Source organism: Doryrhamphus excisus, chromosome 4, assembly GCF_030265055.1.
Source record: "Doryrhamphus excisus isolate RoL2022-K1 chromosome 4, RoL_Dexc_1.0, whole genome shotgun sequence".
In the NCBI taxonomy this organism is placed as follows: Eukaryota; Metazoa; Chordata; class Actinopteri; order Syngnathiformes; family Syngnathidae; genus Doryrhamphus; species Doryrhamphus excisus.
This window is the reverse complement of record NC_080469.1, coordinates 12528365-12555019: the sequence shown is the minus strand read 5'-3', so window position 1 is coordinate 12555019 and position 26655 is coordinate 12528365. Positions and strand designations below refer to the sequence as shown.

The following is a 26655-nucleotide window of genomic DNA, read 5'->3' as shown; positions in this document are numbered from 1 at the left end:
GCTGCCAACAGTACAGATGAGCCTCCTGAATCATATACTGCTTAAACTCAACGCCTGCGCCCTCAGTCAATATTTTCTCACTTCACTTTTACCTCTCTCTTCCCAGCACTTTTAACTGGACTGTGCCTTTCTTAAGCTGGCTTGCCATTGTCGCTCTGGGCGTGGCGACCATCATTGTGTACTTCATCCCTCTCAGATACATTGTGCTAGCCTGGGGTAAGCTATATCACAAGCAATCAATGTGTATTACATGTATTTGTATTAATATACAAGTAACACATTTTTCAAATGAGTTATTGTTGGTTAGCTTCTTATTCCCGCCTGTGACACTGAAAAAAAGATTGAAAGATTTCAGCCAATCTTAATCTTTGGGCCCCCAAATGGTGTATACCAAATTGTACAGTGATTCGGTCAAACACTTTAAAATTACAGTTGATGGTTTCCAGAGCTTATTGAGAAATTTCACTTTTTACTTTTTGTTCTCCTTTTGGCTTTTCCCTTTTTCCCTGTTAGGCACCGCCACAGTGTGTTGATTGCATGAATGGTTTTGGCTTAGTTTCTAGCTTTCCTCCTTGTAATTGAATTATAATAGAAGAATAGAAGTTACAAGTCAAGCCGACGTATTAACAGCCTTTACTTAGTTAATTTTTTTCTCTTACTCGGAGACCTTAATTAACATGCACTCACTTGAAGATTCAGGACCACTACCTTTATTATTTACTATTCTAAATGAATAAAAAAACATTTTTTTCAATGACACATCATACTTGCTCTTCAGCGCATCTTATGTTATTCTATTTTAATATGTCAGTCAATTTAAAAAAAATGTGTGTTTTTGTACTTTTATTGTAGTTTGTAATTGTGTAATATAATAATCAGCTACAAGGGAGAATTATTGATATTGATTGATAGAGCTAATTGCAATTTCTTTCTTCCCTCGCCGCTCTGTCTCTATACAGGGGTGAATAAATTCACCAAGAAACTACGCGACCCTTACAGCATTGATAACAATGAGATCCTTGACTTTCTGTCCCGAGTGCCCTCTGATGTCCAAGTGGTGCGTACATACATCTTTTTTCACCTTTTATTTCGAACTGAAGCTACTAAACTACATCATTCTTGGTCAGTTGTTGGTGTTTATGTGGCTTATCACTTTTGTACCATATACGTAACAACATATAGTTAAACTGTTACAACTTAAACAACTTATGTGTGTTTGCATAACGTTGTAAGTATGATTTCATTTCCACCTACATAGCAGAGGCTAACAAGATAACAAGGTTAAGTGAGTTTAGTGGCTAAAGCATAAGCAGGCGGATTGACTCCATGCACTCACAAAGTGAGCTGTTGTTTCCATGCTATACTAGTAATTGGGATGTAGTTTAAACCAACAGTTGACCAGCTCCATGTGGTTTTGCTTTTATATTATCTTTGAGATCGGATTTCCAAACTATAAATGCTGCTTTTTTTGGTCGTTATGTAAATGTACTCTTTGCCATAACATGCTGTGCTGCCCATAACAAAGTGCAGTTTAAATAGCAATTAAGCAGCGGCTTGTGAAACTGTCTGTGTTATCCAGCACCAATGGAGTCAGTCGTAGCCTTCAAGCCCCGCTGTGCGGAATTCAACACACATATGCACAAACACACAGACCGTGTGACCTTGGGGCCCCTGATATGACCAATCTCCTGCCACATCAGTGCAAAACCGCTTCCTCTTTGATCGCTTGCTGTCTTTCATCTTTACAAGGTCATATTCCTCACTCTTCTGCACACCTCTGCAAGACCCCCTGTGTTTTCCCCAATTCGGCCCTTGTGCAGCTTTACAGTGCCGGGGTGGTGGGGGCTGTTGCAGTGATTTGCAAGAGGCAGGTAGCCATCACATTAAATAAGCCCAAGCTGTCCCCTCTGGTGAAGTGCAACCACCTGACACACCTGGAGCCTAAAGGGAGAGGGATGTAAAGGAGCACAAGCCCAGCAGGTACAAGGCCTTTACAAGGCTCCTAATGAGGGCCTGCTGGATTGAGGGAGGGGGCATGATGCTATGGTCTGGTGGCCATGCGGCTGGGGTGATGTCAGACCTAATAAGTGATAATGTCAGGTTCAGAATTTTAGCGATATCTTTCTCAAGGCAAAATACTATACTTTAGAGTGGTCAGTGTACAGCTTGTATAGACTTACTATCCACTGAAAATGACTCAACACACTTAGTCTCTAAATAATTGACAACACAAGTGAGTATCACCCAATATGGTGGCGGTAGCGTCATAGTTTGAGGCTGCAGGAGTGCTACCAATACTGGCAAACTGTGGTTCACTGAAGGAAACATGTATTATGTGACATGATCCTCTCCTGATGTTATTACTTGGAGACTGCTATGATTCGCTGTGATGCACTAACCGACGTTTTAACCAACCTTTCACAAATGACTGACACAAGCTGCCCAATAACTCTGTCAAACCCTTGTATAAGTCAAGATCTCCAGCGGTGCGTAGAGGCCGCAACAGACAGGGTGACATTTTTACCACCTGAACAGCTTTCTTAAATCTCTAAGTCTCTCTGTGGGCAGCAGTTTTAAAGAGCAACTCAGGAAGGTGTGCGTGCATTTTAAGACCGACAGCTTTTGGGAAAAGTCTGATTTGTATACGGTTCTGAGCATAAGCCATCTTTACGGTCATGATCAGGGAGTTCTTCATGTCCTTTCCAACGAGGCCAAACCGAGCACCTTTATGGAGCTAAGTATCCCCTACCTGACGTTTTGGAGGTGTCAGTGCCATATTATGTTTTATGACACCATTAGCCATGTGAGCTGTGGACTGCATAAGCAGGGCCAATGCAATTAGCATGCCAAGTGGCCATTTATGATTGGTTTAAAGGATCTCCATCAAGCCCCTGTACAAAAATAAGCATGAATTCTAATTTAGTAGCTAATGAACAGCAGGGAGTTAGGTTAATATTTTTAGACAACATTTATGGAAGGGATTAAACCCTCTGTGTGTATAAAGGGGTCAAAGGCAGGATAGTTAAAGGGTGATGGGTTGCCAGATGTTGTCGCTCACATTCACTCGGGGTCTCTTTCACCTTTGCTTTGTCCTTCTGTGCGGACGTATAAACTTTTTTGAGGTCCGGTTATTATTTTTATTCAGTGTTATGGTGTAGCACAGCAAATATGTTGGAAGTAAAAAGTTTTTGTGATCGCACTAGCTTGTGTCACCATTTGTCTCTTGATGGTAGAGTGCTGAAAGCTTCCACATTTTTGAACCATACACACCATTTAAAATCCTTATACTGTACAGTATATATTTTGCTCACCATCACCCACCTTGCCTGTCTGCCCACACCGGCATAATGAAAACACAGTCAAAGGTTCTATATGAGAGACAGTGGGAGAGGGAGCGCAGGCAGGTTGCAGGATGCTTTGCTGGGTAACACTGTTAAGCGAAGCACAGTACACGGCGCCCCTTCAGCTGAGCACACTTCAAAGCCTGTTTTGCACTTGTACTGTCAACATTTGGGAGAGGAAAAGGAGCGGAGAGGAGCGAGGGTGGAGCAGCCTTTGAGCACTGCTGGGTCTTTACCCACTGCCTCTCTTGTTGTCTGTGTTCCTTTCAATCTCCCCTCTCGCGCTCCCAAATTGCTTATGTGCTCGCCACATTTTTTGACTTTCACCCAATTGCGACTGCTTTTATTTTGCTAACGCCCCACTTTCTCCTCGCCGCCTCTGCCTTTTTCTTCTGTTTTGTACTTTAACTAGCGCTTGTTGTCTGCATTATTTTGCCGCCTGTGTGTGCCTCTGCCTGTCTGACTGTGTGTGTGTGTGTGTGTGTGTTATTAGGTGAGGCGAACAGGGAGCCAAGGGTATAGAATCAGGCAGGCCTGTCACCCGTGAGGCGGAATTGAACCTGTGACGCATGAGCCCCATTTTTTTTTTGTTTTTTTTTGTACATTTCCCGGCTGGCAGCGCTTCAACAAAGAAAAAAAGCTTGTTTGATTGAGATACTGTCCCCCCCCACTCACCTTTTTGTTTTGTCGATCTCCTTCGCTTCTTTATACTGACATGGAAACTTTTCTTTGTTTGTATGTGCATGCAAAGTTTTAGTGTTTGGACTGGAATGTCAGCGTGCAGATTTAAATTGCCACCTTACTTTTTGTGTTGCTGTTGTAGGCGTTTGGCCGTATAATGGGACCACTAACAGTCTGTGATTCTGGATAAGAACTGTCCTAGTTTCGGATGTGTGCTGTCTTATTTGAAACTTGTGAGCAAACAATATGTGGAAATTAGCTGCCGAGAAGCATAGTGTAAGTTTCTTCTCAGGTTTTGTAAGGATTTCACATGAAAAATGACAGAAAACTGGACGGAAAGTAAGGGCTGCATGGCGGACGAGTGGTTAGCGTGGAGGCCTCACAGCTAGAATACCGGAGTTCAGTTCCATCCTAGGGCATCTCTGTGTGGAGTTTGCATGTTTCCTCCCACATTCCAAAAACATGCTAGGTTAATTGGCGACTCCAAATTGTCCATAGGTATGAATGTGAGTGTGAATGGTTGTTTGTCTATATGTGCCCTGTGATTGGCTGGCGACCAGTCCAAGGTGTACCCTGCCTCTCACCTGAAGACAGCTGGGATAGGCTCCAGCAACCCCTCGTGAGGATAAGCAGTAGAATGAATGAATGGACGGAAAGTCATGGCAAATCTCATAAATTGTGTGGGTTTACACCAGGTACTTTGTCCAAAAACACGACGTTAGGTTAATTGGCAACTCTAAATTGTCCACAGGTGTGAATGTGAGCGTGAATTCACCTATGTGAGTGATGGTATATGTTGGCGGACTGCCATGCCAGTTATGGGCCACCAATGAAACTACCACAGCATACACACACAGATGGGGTCATATAAACCACACTCAGCCCCGTGGGTTTTTGTATGCTTTCGATGGCGGCACTATAAAAGGATCCACATCCACGTGAGAACATTATCTGTCACTAGAGTGTCCACATACCTCTGTCCGTCTCACCCGGTCGTCTATTCTATACTTGCTTTGTTCCTCCCTATTATCTTCCTGCCCATCACGTCCCTCCTTTCTCCTTTTTGTTTTCTCCACCTGGATTATTTCGTCATACTCTCATGGTGTCTAACAAGGATGTATTTGTCCAAATGTCAGTTTTGTCTTCAGTGTACACCAAGGAGAATACTGCAACACCTTCTCACAAAAAGTCTATGAAAGGTTAAGTAGCATATTACTGAGCATTGCTGTTACTGTACACCAGGGGTCTCAAACATGCGGCCCGCGAGTTTGAGGACCCCGCCTTGATATGAAAGTTTTAGTGCGGGCCGCGCAAGTTTGATATGGATGCTGTATGGTATCATGTACCCAGAAAAAATTATTACGTTTGATTAATGTTCATGTTAAAGGTTAAATAACTGTTAATAGTTATCCTCCCTATCCGTGTGGAAGTGGTAAGTTTTTGGCTTTTTTAAGTTTAAAGGAAATAACTTGGAGGCTACTGTTTAGGTCGCTACTAGATCTCTAGTTTGCGAGTTAGCATGTGTCTCAAGACCCTGCAGTTGTGCAATATGTTGTAAATAAAAAGAGTATAAATGTGACTATAGTCGTGTTTTGTCATGTCTACAGGGCTCTAATAATGCTTTGTTAATTTTAATCTGAAAAAAATAACTTGTCTACCCACCAACTATATGTGGTTTCTGAAGTTTTTATTATTTGCGGTTTTATTATTATTATTATTATTATATTTATTTATTGCTGATTGATTTTATTTATTCTTGATTTGTTTATTTATTTTTCATCTTTTTTTGTGCAGAAAAATAAAAATTAAGATATTTGAGAACAGTGGAATGTTTTATCAGTGCTTTTATTGTAGAAAATCGGAACCAAAGCACTGAAAAAGTTTGTATATTTTTCTGTTTTTAATAAATGCGTTTTTTTTTTTTGTTTTTTTTTGGAAAACCTGATGTGGCCCAGTCTCACCCAGACCCGAGCTCCAGTGGCCCCCAAGTAAATTGAGTTTGAGACCCCTGCTGTACACGATTTGTGTACCTATTATGCAGACATTGTACATACCGTTGGTGGTGCTGATTATGTGTACCATTGCTTGTCCATCTTTTATACAAACATTTTGCATCTCCAACTTGCATACAGAGGATAGTGACAGAACTCACCCAACCAGTAAAATAAGATAAAAAGCCTTGTTCCCAGTCAGCGCCGAGAGACAATGCTGTGCTCGTCCACCACGAGACAGAACACAGACAACTCACTGACGTCAACTTGTTGTCTGTCTGGAGAATCACAGAGGGTGTCAGTCAGTCAGACAGTCAGTCAGACGGGCTGAGTAGCCGACAGTACATCCGCCTCACAGGGATCCCACAGACTGGCTCTTTGGTGATGTCGCGGTTCTCTCTTTCTTCTGCTCTCATCTAGTGGCTAGCTCTTGTCAGTGATGTGTCTGTGCTGTCATATATGCATTGCGTATGTATGTGTGGAACTGAGCCACTTGTGTCCATCACGTAAGAGAAGTCGCTGTTGTTTGGTCTCTCTCTAGGTTTGAGGTCCAGGTAAGAGTGAATGTACTGAGTGCATCGGCATTGATTGTTACTGTGTGCACTTTTTAATTGTGCTGTCATTTGCTTCAATGTGGTCATCACAAATAAGATTTCTGGGCACCGTTAAAACTATTATACCCCCCCCCCCCCACCCCACCCCCACCACGGACAGCTGTGGATACCACATCTCAAGGACCTGAAGACAACTGGGATAGGCTCCAGCATGCCCACCACCCTCGTGAGGATAAGCGGCGGGTGCTTACAACAGAGGAACACAAAAAAGGCGTGGCTTACATCGGTGGTGATTGAATGCATCTACATGTGGTGCAAGTCCATGATAAGAGTAGGGTGACACGCGGCACATGTGTAGCATGTAGCTAGGAGGAATAATTCGGTATTTCCCAACTGCCAGCAGTCAGCATAATTAGATGGAAGGTAATCATCATCAGGTGCGTTCAGTAGCTATGACTCTGGATCTGGATCTGGATCTGGAAAAGAAAGAAAACCAGTACAAGGAAGTGTCCAGAACAGGCATTGAACCTGCGCCTTTTGCTTTAAAAAGTGGCAGCTGTACCATTACATAATATCACCAGGGGCTGACATGTAATCAGGTGAAGTCTGACATTTTATTATCTTATTCTACTGAAGGGGTCTCAAACTCAATTTACATGGGGGCCACTGGAGCTAGGGTCTGGGCAAGGCTGGGCCGTATCAGGTTTTCCACAAAAAAAAAAAGAAGCATTTATTAAAAACAGAAAAATATACAAACTTTTTCAGTGCTTTGGTTCTGAAAAATAAAAGCTCTGATAAAACATTCCACTGTTCTCAAATATGTTTATTTTTATTTTCTGCACAAAATAAGATGAAAAATAAATAAACAAATCAAGAATAAAGAAATCAATCAATCAGTAATAAATAAATATAATAATAATAATAAAACAGCAAATAATAAAAACTTAAGAAACCACATTTAGTTGGTGAGTAGACAATTTTTTTTTTCCAGATTAAAATTAACAAAGCATTATTAGAGCCCTGTAGACATGACAAAACACGACTATAGTCACATTTATACTTTTTTTATTTACAACATATTGCGCAACTGCAGGGTCTTGAGACACATGCTAACTCGCAAACTAGAGAGCTAGCGACCTAAACGGTAGCCTTCAAGTTATTTCTTTTAAACTTAAATAGCCAAAAACTTACCACTTCCACACGGATAGGGAGGATAACTATTAACAGTTAATTAACCTTTAACATGAACATTAATCAAACTTAATCATTTTTTCTGGGTACATGATACCATACAGCATCCATATCAAACTTGCGCGGGCCGCACTAACATTAAACTTTCATATCAAGGCGGGGGCCTCAAACTAGTGTCCTGCGGGCCATACTTGGCCCGTGGGCCGCGTGTTTGAGACCCTGTCAATCATTGTGGCAATGAGTACGGTTGTCAGATTCCTTTTTTTTCGCTGCTGCTTCAGGCACACTTGGCGCTTTATGCCTCAACGCAATGATGCGCAGCCTTTGCGCATTTGCAGAGAATGCACCCCCTTGCAGGAAAATGGTGCTGCAAAATAACATGAGTCCATGCTTGACTCAGCATTGACTAAATGTATATTGATTTTACAAGATAATAAAGTCAGAGAGCATATGGTCGGTAGTGAAAGTGATACCAATGGATTGCTTGTGTCCTTTGTCCTTCCATTGCTCCACTTCTCCTTCCTCTTCATGATGACTCTGTTGTCTCTCTAAGCTTTCCCATGAGCCTTTGCCCTGTCCTCTATTTGATTGTCTGATCGCTTCCCTTAGGCCACTGTTTCACATCTGTGGAAGCATGTGTTTATGTATATTTGGAAGGCTGAACTGTGTGTGTGTGTTGTAATCAGTGTGTAATCCCTTCCTTGAGGCCACTGTTCCACACAGCTGGAGTGAGAGAGCCTCTGGAGGGTTTGTGTGCTATTCAAGCATCCTTTGCTCTCTCCACCTGACCGACTGTTTTTTGTGTGTGTGTGTCTGTGTGTGAATGTGTGTGTTTTAACAGGTGCAGTACCGAGAGCTGAAACTGGATCCCAATCCCAGTCCAAATAAACGGAAGAAAAACAACCCCGGGTAGATGTCCACCCACCAGCTCTTCTCTCTGGTCCATTTCCGCTCTGCTGCTCCATTACTGGACTCCGAGGAGCAGAGGGAGACGCTCAGAACCAACGTGTTCTGATTAAGCACCCCACCCACCTCCTCCTCCTCCCATCTCCCACTTCTTTCTTTCTGTCTGGTATTACTCAGTGTTCAGCACAGAATACTGAAGAAAGAAATCTGATGATTCACATTTTGAAAAGATGACAAAAACAACAAAGAAAGAGTAGGATGGATGGATGGATGGACTGTGCTTCCTTCCATCAAAACCTTTTTCTTATTTCATGCACTGAAAGTGCATCCATCTTGTCACTGGCCACTTTATTGAAGTTAATATATTTCTAACAGTTTTGGCACTTAATGTACTTTGTGTTTTCTTACGTTCAATGACACTATTTGGATTGCGGTAATTACATATTTGGATTGTTTTTAAGTGCACTTTTATTCAGAGATGAAGGGATTTCTTAATCAATATAAGGCGCAAATAAGAATACTACACTATTGGGACAACCTTGGGTTGGCACCTCCCCATTTGGGAAATCAGATGTCATTGATGTTGGATGTTGATCTGTTCTAGTTCATCCCAAACGTGTTTGATTGGGTTGAGGTCAGGTTCTTCCACATCCAACTCATCAAATAATGCCTTAATGGTCTTATGTAAACTCTTACATTCCCCGCTTGGGCATCTCTGTGTGGAGTTTGCATGTTCTCCTTGTGCATGAACGGGTTTTTTCCGGGTACTCCGGTTTCCTCCCACATTCCAAAAACATGCTAGGTTAATTGGCGACTCCAAATTGTCCATAGGTATGAATGTGAGTGTGAATGGTTGTTTGTCTATGTGTGCCCTGTCTCGCCCGAAGACAGCTGGGATAGGCTCCAGCATGCACGCAACCCTTGTGAGAATAAGCAGTACAGAAAATAAATAAATTAACTTCTTTGTTGTTTGCTAACTTTTTTCCATCAGTGTGGTGTGTGTGAGTGACAGGAAAAGAAGCTCTGACTCACTCGGGGAATTTGAATTTGTTTGACGACCCATCTTCTTCAGACTGTATTCCAAGGAAAAAATACCATCTTTTATTCGGGTCAAATGTAGTAGTTTAAAAAAAAACAACAACATTGGAGAACACATGGCAGTGAGGCCTTCAGGCTGTGTCACATCCAATCGTGTTTAAAATGTATTCTTTTCTGTTCGTCTTGTGCATTGTTTGTGTCACACACACATTCAGACACAAAAACACCTTGGCGGAATACGCTTAGAGATCCCACGTAAACAAAGCACACCTACTTGTTCACATATAAAAACATAATGTCCCATTTGAACAGGAGCTTCCTCTCCTTGTCAGACACACACACACACACACACACACAATGCAAACATGATCTGTGTGAAGCGGTGCCCCCGGCTGGCCATTCCCTCTCCATCTGGCCCACCTCAACTTTGATGTGTGTGCATGCAAGGAGTGAGGTTTTTGTGTGCGCACACTGATGGAATCAAAAGACAGCGTTGGGTTCTTGCTGTGTTGTTATCTCCCCTTCAGCTGTGTAGACTGATGTGTAGCTACATCTGCCATGCGTGTGTACATGCGTGTATGCTATTCTGGTCCGCCTCCATTTCCCTACACTACAGAGTAAATGCAGGGTATCAACCTTGTCTGAAGGACATTGTCTTGGGCTTCATATTGAAAGATCCCAGGAGTCGTCCCGGTCTGCATCTATGTCCATATCCATTCATATTGCACACCCACATCCATGCTTAAAGAGGGCATATTATGCTCTTTTTCCTGCCCTTTGTATTAAATGGGACTCCTATAGAGCAGCTACACACAATAACAAGAACAGAAAGCTTTCGAGATCTTCCAGAATGGGTTCCAAGGAACATATCAGTGTTTTGTTTGGGCGCTTGATTTTTTTGGAGCAATACAGTAGAGGGAATTATTGTATGAAAACCAAGGAAACACTTTAGCGGAAAAAAAACTGATTCATATGAAAACTGGGGGGTCCGAAAACTGAGGTTTGACTATACAGTGTCTCCTTCCGACTGATGCAGCATAAGCTTTGCTTCTTCCTACTCCTTTTTGGACATGAAGAGCTGTGAATTCCACCCTCGACCATCTCTGTGTGGAGTTTGCATGTTCTCCCCGTGCATGTGTGGGTTTTCTCCGGGTATTCCGGTTTCCTCCCACATTCCAAAAACATGCTAGGTTAATTGGCGACTCCAAATTGTCCATAGGTATGAATGTGAGTGTGAATGGTTGTTTGTCTATATGTGCCCTGTGATTGGCTGGCGAACAGTCCAGGGTGTACCCCGCCTCTCGCCCAAAAGACAGCTGGGATAGGCTCCAGCACCCCCGCGACCCTCGTAAGGAAAAAGCAGTAGAAAATGAATGAATGAAGAGCTGTGAATTGTACTATGGAATGTATTTCAATGTAATTTGTATGCATGTTCCAAATAAAAGAAACCTTTACCATAGTTTTTGCAGTAAAAAGTGAAAAAATGACCACCCCGCATGGAAGCAAGTAGAGCTGAGCCCATGCAGTGGAAATGCTGGTCAGCACACAGAGCAAGGCCCATAAAGGAATATTTGTATGATTTTAGTGTGAAAGAACTTGACCTCCAACCCATTAAACACCTTTTGGGATGACCTAGAAGATAGACCAATATACATGGCATGCTGCACAAACTGATAACAAACTGTTATAGTCACAAAAGGCTGCAATCCATTTTTCTTTGCAGCAACACCTTTTAACTATTCTGTGGTGCATTACTTCTTTTTGATTCTTAGTCATTATTTATTTAGTGTTTGTAAGCATACCAGAGTGTTTAATGTCTTGTATGTCGTCCACATCTGAGTGCAAAATACAAAGAATGTACCACCAGACTGATAGCTGTAAAAAAAAAAAAAAGAAAAACACTCATATTTGCACCCTGTTGAAATGAAACTATTTATTTTTTAAATTGAACTGTACATAGCAATAGCTACCTTATTGAAATGATGGTTGTATTTTATACTGTATGCTTGCTGATGGTCTGCTACTGACACTTAGAAATACTGTTGGTGTTCGCTGTATGCCTGCCTCTTTTTCTAAGACGTGTTTTTTTTTTTCTTTTTGTGTACGCCTGCTTGCATTGTTTGCCTGCCTGTGACATCATCATCAAAATCATTACCTTCAACCTGACATGGAGACTGCTGGAGCACAGATGGGCTGGCTCATAAAAGGAGAAATAAAATGCATCAGTTGTATGTTGAAGAAATAAATACATTAAATTGTTTTATTTTTTAGCAGTTTTCAATTATTCCACAATGTTTTGCTTTGCTTTTATTTACAATACATGATTTAACGAGATCCAATACAAGATGAGTATTAAAAATTGCATTATATTCAGATGTTTGCAATATTTTGGATGTTGTATTAAATACATTATACATTTGACAAATATTAGAATATTATTACGAATATATAGAATATTAGAAGACGCATAACACTGAAAACTACAACCACAGTAATTAACTGTCAAATGATTCATGTTTTTATTCAGATTAACCCATTTTAAACATCATTAATCACCATCATAACTGTCAGAAATATGTCTTTTTTACTGTATTTTCCCAACAAAGATAAAATGATTGAAATCATGAAAATTCTAAATATTAAGGGGTCCAACGATATACAAAATTCCTGGTTTGGTTCAATGTGTTTGTGTTACAGTTCAATACTTTTTTGATTAAAAAAATAAATTACCTTGCCTTTTTATTGAAATTGCCAACATTTTTGCCAAAAAGCACCCTGTAATGATGAGAATATAAAAATACATGTGGAGCATTCTTAGCAGCTGAGTAAATATCACAAAGAAATAAGTAATGACTACAATTATATTTGTTAGTGATATCAAATAACTTCACGAAACAAGTATCGATCTTTATGTATTTAAGATGAGTCACTTTCACTAAGGTCATAAATTCATGTTTCAGGTTGTAAGTGCACTTTAAGTATCAATATAAGTCAATAAACATTATCAATGTTTCAATGCAATATTGTTACGCAACAATTTCCTAAAGTGAGTTTGAGATTCAATTCCACAAACAGCAATTGAATCTGTGCAGTAGTTTTAATCGCTGTAGTGTCAGCCAACAGTTTGATCACGGCAGCCGGTGATCAGCAGCAGCAGGGACACGATGACCCAACCACGCCAAGATGGCAGCTGTGTTAGATATTGTTTGACACACGTGTACTTTAAGTATCAATATAACTCAGTAAACTTGTAGTCTATTCAATTGACTTATTGTATAGTACTTATACACTGTGATAGGAATTAATCAATTCTTTATTTTGTAAAAATAAACTTTAAAACAAGCATAAGGCAGTACACACTTCAATAACATTTTCGACATGTACTTCTTCTGTATTATAATGACTTAAACTGTTGAATCATTCACCAATGTGGCAACGTACAAAAAAAAGCACATAATGCAGGTGGATTGACGATTTCTCAGTGTATCTTCACATGGTCATTTAAAAATAAAATGTAAAATGGACTATTTAAATAAATCCCACCAACGCCCTTAATAGCTTATTTCAAAAGTCTTTGTTGACTTCAGCCAAAAGTATTTCTCCTTGAGCCCAAAGACTCCCCAGAATCTCCATGAGGAGTGACGTATTCTCCCCCTTGTACTCCTTCACTGCCTCACACACGTGTCGGGAGAGTTTCTGTTTGGCCAGATCCAGCAGCATGTCCATGTCGCTTACGAGTCTCAGAGCTCTTTGGTCCATCCAGCCTTGTGTCACCGTTTGGAGGGAGTGGGTCTCCAGGGCCCGAACCAGTGTGTTTCCTAGGCTGGAGGCAACATCGCCGGGATCGTTGGAGCGGCCGGGCAGGCCCTTCTCCTGCTGGTGGCACACGATGAGGTGTGCCAGCATGCATGAGCCCGCCTCCAGGAGGGTGTGGTTTATCACCTCTGTGGCGTTCTTCCTTAGGTTGGAGTCACCTGCTTGTGCGCTGTGGACAAGCTCTGCCCTTTGACTTGGTGTGGAGACGAGGTCCAATGCTGTGCGACCTTTTCCATCTGGTTGATAGAGGAGCTCAGAACCTGCAGGAGACATCAAATGCGGCTGAGACTACGTACACGTGATGAAGAGGGCCAGTACGCACGCGTCTGTGGAAGCTGGTGGCGTTTGACACCGAAAAGGTGAAGAGCTGCTCTTAAGCCATTTTGGGAACTGTTGCCAGGAAGCTGCACAAGCCTACAATGGGGAAGTGTTGCTTTGTTTTCAAATTACTCAATAAAATCAACAACGTGGAGCACATTTGAGCACTTTACCAAGGTCAGCTCTCATTTGGGGTTCATCTACATAAGCGTTTACATAAGCAAGCATTTCAAATGCAGGGGTCAAACAGCAAGGGCGGCAGTCAAGGGTAAGTAAGAGTACACATTTGATCGACGAGGACACAAGGGGTGGAGGAGGCGTGTCTGCTTGTTGCCAACTGGTTACAATACAAGTATGTAAGAATATATGTATGAATAACATCATATAACTAATATTAGAAAGTCTAGATCTCTTAGCAACAGGCCGCTGAAATTGAAATATAATTTCTAATGTATTTCTGACTTGACTTTCTGATGCTAACAATGTGAGACTTGCATTCATTTCTCACAGGTCAAATTCTAGTAAATTAACATTCATTCATTCCTTCATTTTCTACCGCTTTTTCCTCACGAGGGTTGCGGGGGTGCTGGAGGCTCTCCCAGCTGTCTTCGGGCGAGTGGCGGGGTACACCCTGGACTGGTCGCCAGCCAATCACAGGGCACATATAGACAAACAACCATTCACACTCACATTCATACCTATGGACAATTTGGAGTCACCAATTAACCTGTATGTTTTTGGTGGAATTGAACCCTGGTCTCCTAGCTGTGAGGTCTGCCCGCTAACCACTAGAGCGCCGTGCCGCCCAGTAAATTAACAATTTTACAATATTTAATTTGACCTGGCAAATGATTTAAAAAAAAAAAAAGATTTCTACATACAGTAAAGTCTCGTTATATCGATATTGTCGGGAGTCGGAAAAAATATCGATATAACCGGACTGTCGATATATCCGATCCTGCGCCGAACTGCATTAAAAGTGGGCAATAATGCACGCGACATTGTTCTATAGTATAGAACACATAGCTGGCCAAACACATGCCTGCAACAGAAGAACCAACTGCGTTCGTGGTTTCTCTCGTGTGTATAGAATAAAAAGATATCTGAATACAACACAATTAAATACATGTATTTGTACGCTTGTGTCTTCGTTGGAATAGGTGTGTATGCTATGTCAGTTGGTTCTTCTGTTGCAGGCATGTGTTTGGCCAGCTATGTGGGGCGGGTTGAGCATGACCTGTGAACCAGGAAGTGCGGGAATCGGTGTGTGTGCTGTGCTCTGGTGGTGGAAGTGTGAAAAATAAAGTTGACTGGAAGCAGCCGTTCGCCGTGTTCTTTTTTGGTATTGAAATCCTTAAGCAAAAATTGATTTAAGCTGCTTTTGTATCGATATAAGCAGACCAAATTGGCTGGCGGGAGATGAAAAGGGCATCGTAGTAACCGGATTATCATAATAACCGGGTATCGTACTAACGGAACTAATTATATCATAAAAGACTAGAAATTTGCCGGGAAATGAAAATAGTATCGTAATAAGCAGTAATTCGTTATAACCGATATCGATATAACGAGACTTTACTGTATTTTCCTTTCTAGTAATTTCTAGTAAATAACTAGTATATGAGTATATCAGAGGTGTCCAAAGTGCGTCCCGGGGCCTTTTTTGGCCCACAGCTGTTTTCTTGTTGACCCGCAGTACATTCTAAAAATATTAAGCATGTCCGAAATTATGGGCCACCAATAATTATTATATCAGTATCTGGATCTTCCCTTGAGAACTGATGCAGGACAAACATTACATTTGCAGACATTGCAGCAAAATGCAGTTAGCGGGGGCGGGTTAATATTCCACACACCATTCTTACGGCATCATAAAGAAAGTGCTAAAACATCACATAGAATGTAGATAACAGATAAGACACTACCAACAAATAATGCAGAATAACCAACTTTAAAACTGTAACTTGTTAACCAATCAACAACTGTACAGCAAAGCACACTGGGAAACAGGAAGGGAGCCCTCATCGAGCGCTGAGCGTACGGACGTCACCGTCACCGCCATAATGGATGTGGAAAAGCTGTCCTGTAAGTGAATACAAGTAAATGTACTAACTTTCATTTATATTATTTCCTACAAAGAAATTTTAAGGCAGATTTTTATCCCGCATAAATTTTCAAACCCGCAGACGACACGCATGCAAGAAAACCTTACACTCAGCCAGCTCGCAGCTGCACAATAAAACAAGAGTGTAATCAGCCCTATAGTGTCTGTCACATCTCCCCACGGAGGCCATGTAACCTCACATCATCAGTAGGCACCAGTAGGGAAAAACACACTAATAGAGTTAGCGTCTTCCACTGCACATTTGCTGTCATAGTGTCAACAGCAGCTGACAGGCAGCCTCCAACAGGAGAGATGACACTGGGGTGGGTACGGCGAGGCCCCCCTGCAGCACGGATCTGGGATCAGCCTGCCTGAAAGTGTGTAAGAGGGACTTGTGTGTGTGTTTGATAGCAGATGTGTCTGCCTCAAAGCGAGATGTGTGTGCTCTTTGGCATATTTACATTTATTCGCCTGCCTCATTCAATACAATTATTTTTCCATTCAGATAACGTATTTTCCACTCTCTCAAAAATCGACAATGCACCTTAATATCTGTTGTTTAAATCTGATGCGTTTTATACGTGCACTGAGTTCCAAAATCTGTAAAAATGTTATTTGACTACTTTGGTAAACACTGCGCATGATTGACTGTCGGCCCATTTCCCGCTGCCACAGGGACGCAACATGTACGCTAGCAGCGATAAACCAATCAGAGAACATTATATAATATGGACAGTATGTACGCTGGCAACAATAAACCAGAGAACATAATGTACATATATATGTATGTACAGTATGTATGCTTCTCTTTGGCCACACCTCTATGGCTGCAAAACAACATTGCGCCTAAATCTTCAGTACTGTGAAAAAAGTGAATCAAATTAATTAGGAGCTTGCCATAATTCCAGCAGGATTAACAAAAGAACTCCAACCGCTGGACATAAACCATAAACCAGGTGTTCTCACCACTAGTCTACCACGCAGCCTATATTCCTACATTGATCAAATGTTTGTTTCCCCATACTCCATCTTAAAACCTAAAAGTATTTAGTTTGTAAACGCTAGATATTAGTTACAATACATCATTAACCGTAGACTAATCACTTCATTGCAATGATGTGTGAGTGCATAAAGACATCATCATTCACCCTACCTAGTGGTAAAATGATTTATATGTTGACAGAAGTCATACAAACAGCAACACAATACTGTTTATTTCCTCCAGTACACAGTTATGAGCTTGGTAGCTGCTGCTAGGATGGCAGGTGAAGTGCATTTAGGTTGGTGCTGGGTGTCATACATGGCAGTGGAGATAAATACGACACCTGGGGGATTACACCAGAGCATGGGGTAATTACACCATCCTCTGTGTGTGTATGTGTGTCAGACACAGTCTACCCACACAGTATACAAAGTGCACTGTCCTATGGCCTTTAGAGGGCAGGCAAAGACAAGAAGTGAATGAGAGAATAAGTAAAAATGGCTCAAACTAAGAGCCAGGGATGGTCAAGGATGCAGTGCTCCTTTTTACGTGTGTCTGTTGTCTAAAGTCTCATGTAGACACATCATATACTAGAACTGTATATTATCATATTGAATATGAGAATAAAACTTAGCATTTTTTCCAAGTCCATCCATCCATTTTCTATATTGCTTATCCTCACAAGGGTCGCAGGGGTGCTGGAGCCTATCCCAGATGTCTTCAGCGAGAGGCGGGGTACACCCTGGACTGATCGCCAGCCAATCACAGGACACATATAGACAAACAACCATTCACACTCAATATCATATCTATGGACAATTTACCCAGCATGTTTTTGGAATGTGGGGGGAAACCGGAGTACCTGGAGGCATCCCACGCATGCACGGGGAGAACATGCAAACTCCACACAGAGACGCCCGGGTGGGGAATCAAACCCACGTGGCTTGTGTGCTAATAAAATTGAATTACAAATAAATACAGGGCACTTGTATGCTAACAGTGTGACAGGTAACGCAGTGGAGAATTAGTGGCTCATGTTTTGTTAACACTGTAACAGTGATTTCACAGTAAGTGATCTAATTGAAATATTATAATAATCAAATAATTTAATTAACACAGACTATCTAAGCAGAGTGTCATTATCATGTTAACAGTTGTCCTATTTTGTGGTTCAAATTTTGCGGCTACACGATTTGAGATTCCCTGATCTAGCAACCCAACAGTGATATTTGTCCTTCTTCATTAAAGTCTTCGCACATTTACAAAAAATATTCTTGAAGTTATTTCAAACTGATTTGAAAACAAGCTTGTCAACTGTTCCCCCCAAGCCAGACAAATGTCTTATTATTATTATTATTATTATTAAGACATGAACTTTTAGAAGAGTTTTCAACGTTAACAAGATTGTGGGAAGTGAGCACACCATTAAAAAAGAGCCTCTTCTGTGTTTTTTTTTTTTAAAGAAGCCTTTGACATTGCGGAGGCAAAGTCAAACTTCTAAGTTAAGTATTTTTTTTAGGTATATTCTTACACTCGCAGAGCTCCCGCTCTTATTCTTGAGGTGTAATCATTTAGAGGTGAGCTAGAGGTGGCCTTTGGAACGGATAACAATCAAAAAGTATATTAGTATAAGCAGAAACTCAAGCAAGTAGAAAGTCAAAACTACTTGACACTACTACTTGATTTTTTTGGTGCCAGAACTGCACAACCAATTTATCCATGTGGATGTTTTAGCACATTTCCCAAGAGGGAAAGTGTACAATTTTGGTGATCGAACAAGACGATGTCACTTTATGCTGTTAAAGTCTACTTGCAATGGGGCCATGTATGAACCGGTATTAGTGTTTGGCCCTGGTGGTGGTCTGCACTCACGTGAATATGAATGAAGGCACATCGGCCATAGTTAAACTGAATGCTATAGTTCCAGTGTGGATGTGCATCACATGCTTCCTCCTTGTGACCGGAAGTTGTGACATAGTTGAGTTTAGTTGGTGGGGCCACTTAAGTAAAGAGTTTGGCTTCTCAAAACCATGCGCGTTCAAAAAAATTATAGATTTTAGTCACAAAATGCCTTCTCGCCGCTAAATCCAGCTCCCCACGCCACATCTTAAGGTGTTCCCAGCAGTGCCTTAGGTCTTCCCCGAGGTCTCATACCGATCGGAGGTGCCTGGAACACACCCCTCGGGATATATCCAGGAGGCATCGTGACCTGGTGCCTGAGCCACCTCATCTCCCGGATGACAGTATTTATGTATGTACAGTATCGGATGACAGTACCCTATCTCTAAGGGAGAGTCAAGCCACTCTGAGGAGGAAACATATTTCGGCCATTTCGAAGATTGAGAAATAAAGGAGAATTCCCAGCTTGGGAAGCGGTGGTGAAGCAGCATGCACAGAGGTGCATCTGAAATACATGACAACACGAGTGAAGCCGCCCTCTCGCCAAGCTGTGCTCAACACCCACGGGAAATAAAGGCAGAGTGCAATGAACTTTAACACGTTAACACGATGATAGTGATGAGGTCCGTGCGTGTGTCCAAAGGGACCCTTGTTTTCAGTGCCAATGAGCAAAATACATCACATTAACATCTACAGGAATATCTAGTCTGTATTTGAAATGATAGAATGGAGGCTTTGCTTTCCTCTTTGACATTGACTTTAGCCCAGAAAATTGATAATTTAGACTCATAAACACCATAAACAACTTCAAACTGCCTTCATAAATGATGATGTTAAATGTTACAGGTTACAAAGATTGACTATGAGGTGAGGGTCTGAACTAGGTGAATATCATAATGATCACAACACTAATACAAGCCAATTCACACCAGTGTAATATCGTGTAAATGTAATGTAATATATAATGTATATAATGTAATATATTATATCCCCGGATATAATATATATATATAGAAGGGGTGTCACAATTAAAATGTGACATATGATTTCTCATTCAAGAAATGCGAGAGGAGGGGTACATCCAGGACTGGTCGGGTTTAGCAACTAGATGCTTCATATAAAAAGAGCGAAGAGAATCATACATCTAGTCCATCAAACATTCTCTGTCTCTGTGGGGGGAGGCGGGGCCGATGCAGTTGTGATAGCCTTATTAATGTAAAGCTTTTTATGACACCCTTATTTTATTACTAATATTAGACAGGATGTGCGGCGCTTTTACTCTGAAGCCCGGAGGTGTAATGAAAATGTGTTTTGGCTAAGTGGCTGTAGCTAAGTGAGATGGCTATGGAGTGCATTCTGCAGCCATGGCTGTTGTCTCTACTGCACACACAAATTGCACAATGTCAGTGGTCAACCTAAAACGCTGGGTTACATTAACAAGCACTAAAGCACAACTCAATCTGAGCGGCACACACACACAATATATTTATTCCAATTGTATGTACATGCCCAGCTTATACACTACATGTTTACACTTGTATGAAAGTTAATGTCCCAATGTTGGTGACAAGTTCACAATGCAACAGGTTACCGTTACTTCTATTACTATTATTTCATATGGATGGAAAGAAGCTTCCAGTAACAAATTGTGCTCAACTTACAGGGGCTTCTGTAACATGTGTTTACAATTGACGTATCACATCACATGGCGACATGTATAGCGGGGGAACACCACCAGTAATGACAGCTTAATGGTTCTTTTCTTTATTTACCCACCCTTTTGCCTTCACTGTCAACCCCCCTCTGTATGTGTGTATAAATCTAAACACAACACACATGCACAGCAGTATTGACAACAGCATTGTATCGCTATAATTTTGATATTATGGACAAATGTTGAGAGAGGCAAATAGACATAATGTATAAACATGTGTGGCTACTTCCTTGCCATCAATACGCACACCCGGGTCATATGGGGTGGCCTTGGGCAATGAGAAGACGAGGGAGGGGCGTGAGTGTGAGAGTTAGCCTTGCCCTCAGCCATGGCATTCTTTCTTTGCCAGCTCCATAAAGCCTGGAGGGACCCAGTTGTAGGGGGGGAGGAGTGGGATACACACCACCTCTCTGTCTCACACACACACATACACGCATGCACACAAACACACAGGCCAAGGCCTCTGAGCAGACATGCTTACAAAGGGGTGAGATCACTCCTAAATAAAGCCTTTGTTGGTGTGCCAGTGTCAGTGTTGCCCTCTCTGGCCTAACACAAGCATTGCCAGTTTGGCTTAGCCTGTCTGCTGCAAACAACAGGGACGACAGGGTGAGTGATGCTCCAGTGAAAAAAAAATCAGAGGTCTAGCAGGCACTAGGATAAAGAAGAAAGAGAAAATGGCCCACTAGTCTGTTTGTTATCAAGGGACAGTGTGTCTCTCCATGGCAAATAGTTAATAAGGTTTGTTTTTTGTTTTTTTTAAACAACAAAACAACGGCTACAGTAACCAGGTCGGCTGTGTCCCCTCAAGCCAAAACTTTGAGAAAAAGACAAGAAGTACATCAGTCAAAAATGTCCATGGTTTAGCAAAAGAGCTCACAAGAGACGCTGAAGCAAAAGAGCCCACAAGAGACGCTGAAGCCTGCAGTCAAGAGGGCCGCCTCCTCAAAAGCCGCAAGACAAGAAGGCCATCAAGTGTGAGCAAACAGTAGACAGTCAGGAGACAGGTTGAATGTAGAAGCCTGCAGCTCCTTCTCTCCTCAATGCTTCTTTTAAATGTTATTTCTTTTTTTTTTTTTTTGGTCCACACGCTTCATCCCTAGGAGAAGACATGACCTAGACGGCAGGCGAGATGTCGCATGCAAAAACACATGCACACACCTACACGCACACTCTTCAATCTTGAGAATGTTTTTTTTACACATAGCTTTCTATAGTTGCGTCTTCTTCCTCTGACCTCTTTTAATTCCCTCAATCTCCTGTTTCTGATGAAGAAAAAAAAAAAGGGAGGAAGCGAGCTTTGTTTCCTCTCCAGGGCAAACAATCCCAGTCTAATTTATTTTTTGAGGACAGAATACCTACATGTGTTAATGGGAATCAAGTGGAATCAAATTAACCCTAATTAGTCAAAGCGTGAAGAGGCAGAGGTGATCAACGCAGTAGATTTTACAGCCCCCCCACATCACACTTACACACTCTTAATTTGTAGAATTTTGCACAAAACGTAGTATTGAGGTTCTTTAAATAGCTTACTTTAATGGTTGAACACAATCTTGTTTAAATTGCTGGTCTTTTATAACCACTAACCACCGAGGCAGACTGTATCTTCCTGAGATTCCAAATTGTCCATAGGTGTGAATGTGAGTGTAAATGGTTGTTGGCCTGTGTGTGTCCTGTAATTAACTGGTGACCAGTCCAAGGTGTACTCCACCTTGAGCCAAAAGTCAACTGGAATAGATGTGGATAGATGTTGTGGTTGAATTCCTAATCACACAAATTTTAGGGAATTTGGCTTCCAAATCTGGTTCTTTGGACATTGGGTGTCACTTCTTTGGTGGGGACGGAGCCCAAAATTGTGCGAGACGATGAGACATTCCAGCTGGATATAGTCTGACTCACCTTGACCCATAGTTTGGATTCTGCAGCCATTGGTTTTCCTTTAAAGTAAAACTGCACTTTTTGTTATTTTGCCCATTATCCAAAAGCCCTATGTAGCACAAAAGCACATCTTTTCCTTTTCTGTGGATTGTAGGTAGCCAAATCGTCAGTTTTTCCAACAGTAAACAATAAAGTTGACACACCTGCAGTCTCAAGAAGCATTTTGGCGATGTCCAGATGTCCGTTGAGCACGGCGTCGTGCAGAGGGCTGACTCCGCCCACCACATAATTAATGAGTGGGGCAGGCCGGTGACTTAGCAAAGCTTCCACACATGCGGTGCTGCCGTGGTTGCATGCTTCATGTAGAGGTGTCCACCCTGCATGGTCTACATAGTCAACAAAAACACAGATAAAACACATTGTTATACCTTAAAATATATTTTAAGGTACTAAATAGAATTTAAACAGCTTCAAAGGCTTCGTGGGAGGAGCTGCAGCTTGAGAAAATCCACCACCTCGACATTATTAGGTTTTCTTCAGCTTGTCTTTATTTCGGTTTGTATCTAAAAGTTACTTAGTAAACTTGTCTTGTAACGTACGCGGTGCATTTGACAGAACAGCACTGTGCAGGCTTGTGTTGCGTCAGTCATTTATGCATCAGGGGTGTATATTTGCCTTATTCAATTAAGTCATCATAAAACCGGTGTGCTACTTACAATATAATCATTTTGTTAATTATCAGTTGGCTTTACACAGGTAGCGGTAACAGTAACCGGTTGACTGCCGCATTTACTGGCCACAACATTAGGTACACCTGCACAGTAGCCGCTATGGTCAAATATTATACCCCTCTCAATAAGTTGCAATATGCACTTTGCAATCTTAAAATTGTTTCGTACACAGCGCATTTCACAAGAGAGCTGTATATACGGCCCGTTGCATCTGCCAATGGTTGTTTTCCCGTCTGCTCTCTTTGGCTGGTGAGACTAAGTCACTTAGAAAACTTTGCTTGAAGTACTGTATTGAATGCTGTTTTTGAGAAAAATACAGTGGCTGACAGATTATGTGCCTATTTGCATCCATTGCATGTTTGCATAACTCACCAAATTCACACAGACCATAAAAAAATTCTTACATATCACTTATACACATATAGCAAAATAACAATAATTATAACAAGTTCTGAACTACGCATGTCAATTCCAGACTAATAATGTACTGAAGTAATCCCCACACATTTCTGGTTAAACCATGACCACTTCCGGTTAATGCCCCGCCCACTCCAAGTAAAGATACAGATAACTTAAATGGGTGAACAGATACAGATAGTGGTGTGCTTGCTCATAAGTTGGCTATTTAAAGAAAGTATCCATATTTCAAATGTAAATGTTGATGATATGTATGCCCATAGTGTCCATAAAAAAATGACATGCACATGTGTCATGGTTATTTAAGCAAATAAGATAATTACATCAACTAGCCCCCTCAAAAAACACCACCACACAGTAAATATAATCACAAAAATAATTCTAATAGCAAAAAAAATATTTCCACCAATCCAAATTAAAACCTTTAAACGTGGCAAACATTCATTGATACAGACAAGTGAGCCTCAACACAAAGCCTATCCCATTAGTGGAGTATTACAACCAAGTGTTCTGCTCCAACAAACATGGGCCTCCTTTTGGCAGACAACATGGTTATAAATTGAACCTCACCTCTTACATAATCCCCTACTGAGAGCCAAGTTAATTTCTATTAAAGTGTGATTACAGACTGGCAGAAACCTTGCAAAACAGCACATTTCCATAAATGGAGAACAAGTAATTATATTTGACCGATGAAACAGACGAAAGAAAAGCCAGTACTAAATAGCATAAGGCAGCGGACATCTACAAACCCGAGCGTTTCCAGCTCAGCTCCCTCTCTAAGACACACCCTTTAACATTTCTGCAAAAGGTTGACTTTGTCGATGACGTCCGCATATGCCTAATCCATCCTTATTTGCCCGCTACACAAAGTGTTAATATTGTTGTTGAGGGGATGACTGTTAAGACAGAAGTGAACATGAGAAAGAAGGTCTTACCCTTAACGTTGACATCGGTGCCAGGGAGCGCCAGGATCTGAAGCACCGTCTCCACTTGGTTTCTCTTGCAGGCTCTGTGGAGGAGGGTCTCTCCTTCAACCAGGACACACAAACACAAACACACACACACACAAAACGGACCAACACACCCAAAAAAGAAAAAAAGGCAGAAAAGAGAGAATCCACAATTATGATATGCCCATTGTCCTTTATGGTGAATAAAAAAGCAAAACAAATTGCGACCATCAAAAAAGAAAAAAAAGCATGATCTACAAAAGTGCTACCCACCAATAAGGATGTATATTAAGAATGATTAGAAAAAAAGGTGGAGAGCGTTAACGGGAACAAAAAAGGAAGGACTGAAATTGATACATGAACAGTTCTTTTCTCAAGATTCTAACTGCACAACAAATGCCGGAGTCGGCGGTGAGGGGATGAATAAAGTGTAAAGTCCCTGTCTGCTTGTTCCAGTATTGCTATTTGAAAGCCAGTTCTGGTAGACAGCCCATGCACAAAGCCTCCAAAGGGATTCCTTACCAATCCTGGGTCATTATCGCCATGTGTTTTTTAATCAGCAATCTTAACAGTGTGCCCAATGACATCCTCGAGGATTTGCATTGACATTTTTAAACATTATTTTATTTCACCCTCAATATGTACCCTATCCCTCACTTCCTTTGATGCAATTTTAAATCAGGCATATATTAGTGGGCCGGAGAGCCCCTTTTTTATGTATGGCTGAACTTCAGAGGGAAGTTAAAGGCCAAGCATGAGTGACTCTGTGCTTGGCAGGTTAATACAGGACTGCAAAGGCTCAAGTAAATGCTTTACTAACGCAGCCTGTACAAGGGGCTCCACTCCAGTGCGCACAGGCAAAAAGACAAGAGGGTGCTGCTGGGTGAGTGGAAGCAGGGAAACAGGTGGAAAGTGGACATGTTTCAAAGCTTGGGTGGGGGGTGGGAGGAATGTTGGCAAAAATGTCTTAAAGAATTTCTCTCCTTTCGGATAGTGTGCCCAAACTTTATACATAAGAGGGCTGCATACAAAAGAACAGTGGGATATTGTACACCTTTTGTTTAGTAATTAGACAAAATGCAACCTACAATATACGTAAAGCCTACTAAGCAATTATATATTGCTACTGGGTTGAAATTGGATTAACAATGCTTCACAGGAACAGACCTCATTCTTTGTTCCACCTGTACTCAATCAATATAATTTTAGTAGGGGAGCTCTGATTGATCGGCCGATATCAGTGAAAAAGGACGGTATCGACATCGGTTGATACTTGCTTTAAAACGCTGATCCCCTCCACCAATCAGCTCCGCCCCCCACTGCAGCATCCACAACAACCATGCATGCCATGTGTGGGACCTCCCATCTTCGTGAGAGTGATATAAGCTCTGCACTCTGCAAAACGTGCCTCAAAACTGTCTCACCTTGGTGGCGCTTTGAAAAGCTGTGACTGGTGTGGCATTTAGGGGCATGCACTTGGCAGGGTGTGGTGAGTTTGAGGCTTGTGATCAAGCAGCAGCTACAAAGCCCTGGTAATCGTAGCTCTCACAATGTATGTGATGGGTATTGGTATCGACCGATTCACTCATGGATTATCATATTGGTAGCAGCAGCGTAAAATTCTGATTGGAACACCCTTATATTTTACATTTTATTTATATTACCAAACACAACACCTTCAACACTGGGTCAAAACTTGCCAGTGCATTGCATTTATTATTCAAGCACTAAAAACAAGTTAATCCAAAATGAATGACAATGCAAGTGCAAATGTTTAAGCTCTACCACATTCTGCATTACATAACTAGTGTAAGAAATGTTTCATTTGTTGTATTGTGAGTCTTTTTTCAAAATTGAGGTCGTAACAGTTTACTAGTCTTTTAATTTTTTGGTGATAGACCATTTACAAGAGATATTTCCAATCTTGGACCCATCTACAAAGAGGGGGTGGAGCTTGGACCAGACCTGTAGTCTCAGTACTGTGGGCTACATCAGAGTTCCATGCAGACTTGTGTGCCATTACCAAGCTCTAAAACGCTGTGATTAAACACCCATTCCACTACACCGCATTTGTACACATTCCCGCAAATGCCAGGGCCAATCCACGCTCTGTTAAATCACTTTAATAGCTCCAATTTGGA

General features: G+C 41.5%; 2 protein-coding genes across 13 annotated transcripts in view; one reads left to right on the top strand and one right to left on the bottom strand.

The window, feature by feature from the left end:
• LOC131127638 (multiple C2 and transmembrane domain-containing protein 1-like) overlaps positions 1-12376 on the top strand; it is a 100923-nt gene extending 88547 nt beyond the window's left edge. For 5 of the 9 annotated variants that reach the window (XR_009129541.1, XR_009129537.1, XR_009129538.1 and 2 more), the window contains one exon: positions 107-151. Coding sequence is in view for 3 of the 9 variants with exons in the window: in XM_058069713.1 (XP_057925696.1) it covers positions 107-216; positions 960-1057; positions 8600-8671 (280 nt within the window). In the remaining 6 variants the exon portion in view is untranslated. Of the gene's footprint in view, positions 1-106; positions 217-959; positions 1058-8599 lie in introns of those variants that run through there. The other 4 variants (XM_058069713.1, XM_058069710.1, XM_058069712.1 and 1 more) reach the window with 3 other exon arrangements.
• Positions 11856-26655, bottom strand: part of slf1 (SMC5-SMC6 complex localization factor 1) — a 27395-nt gene continuing 12595 nt past the window's right edge. For 3 of the 4 annotated variants that reach the window (XM_058069717.1, XM_058069716.1, XM_058069718.1), the window contains 3 exons: positions 24500-24592; positions 22617-22799; positions 11856-13778 (listed from right to left, as the gene is read on the bottom strand). In XM_058069717.1, the coding sequence (XP_057925700.1) occupies positions 13267-13778; positions 22617-22799; positions 24500-24592 (788 nt within the window). In that variant the 3' untranslated portion in view covers positions 11856-13266. The remainder of the gene's footprint in view (positions 13779-22616; positions 22800-24499; positions 24593-26655) is intronic. The other variant, XM_058069715.1, reaches the window with a different exon arrangement.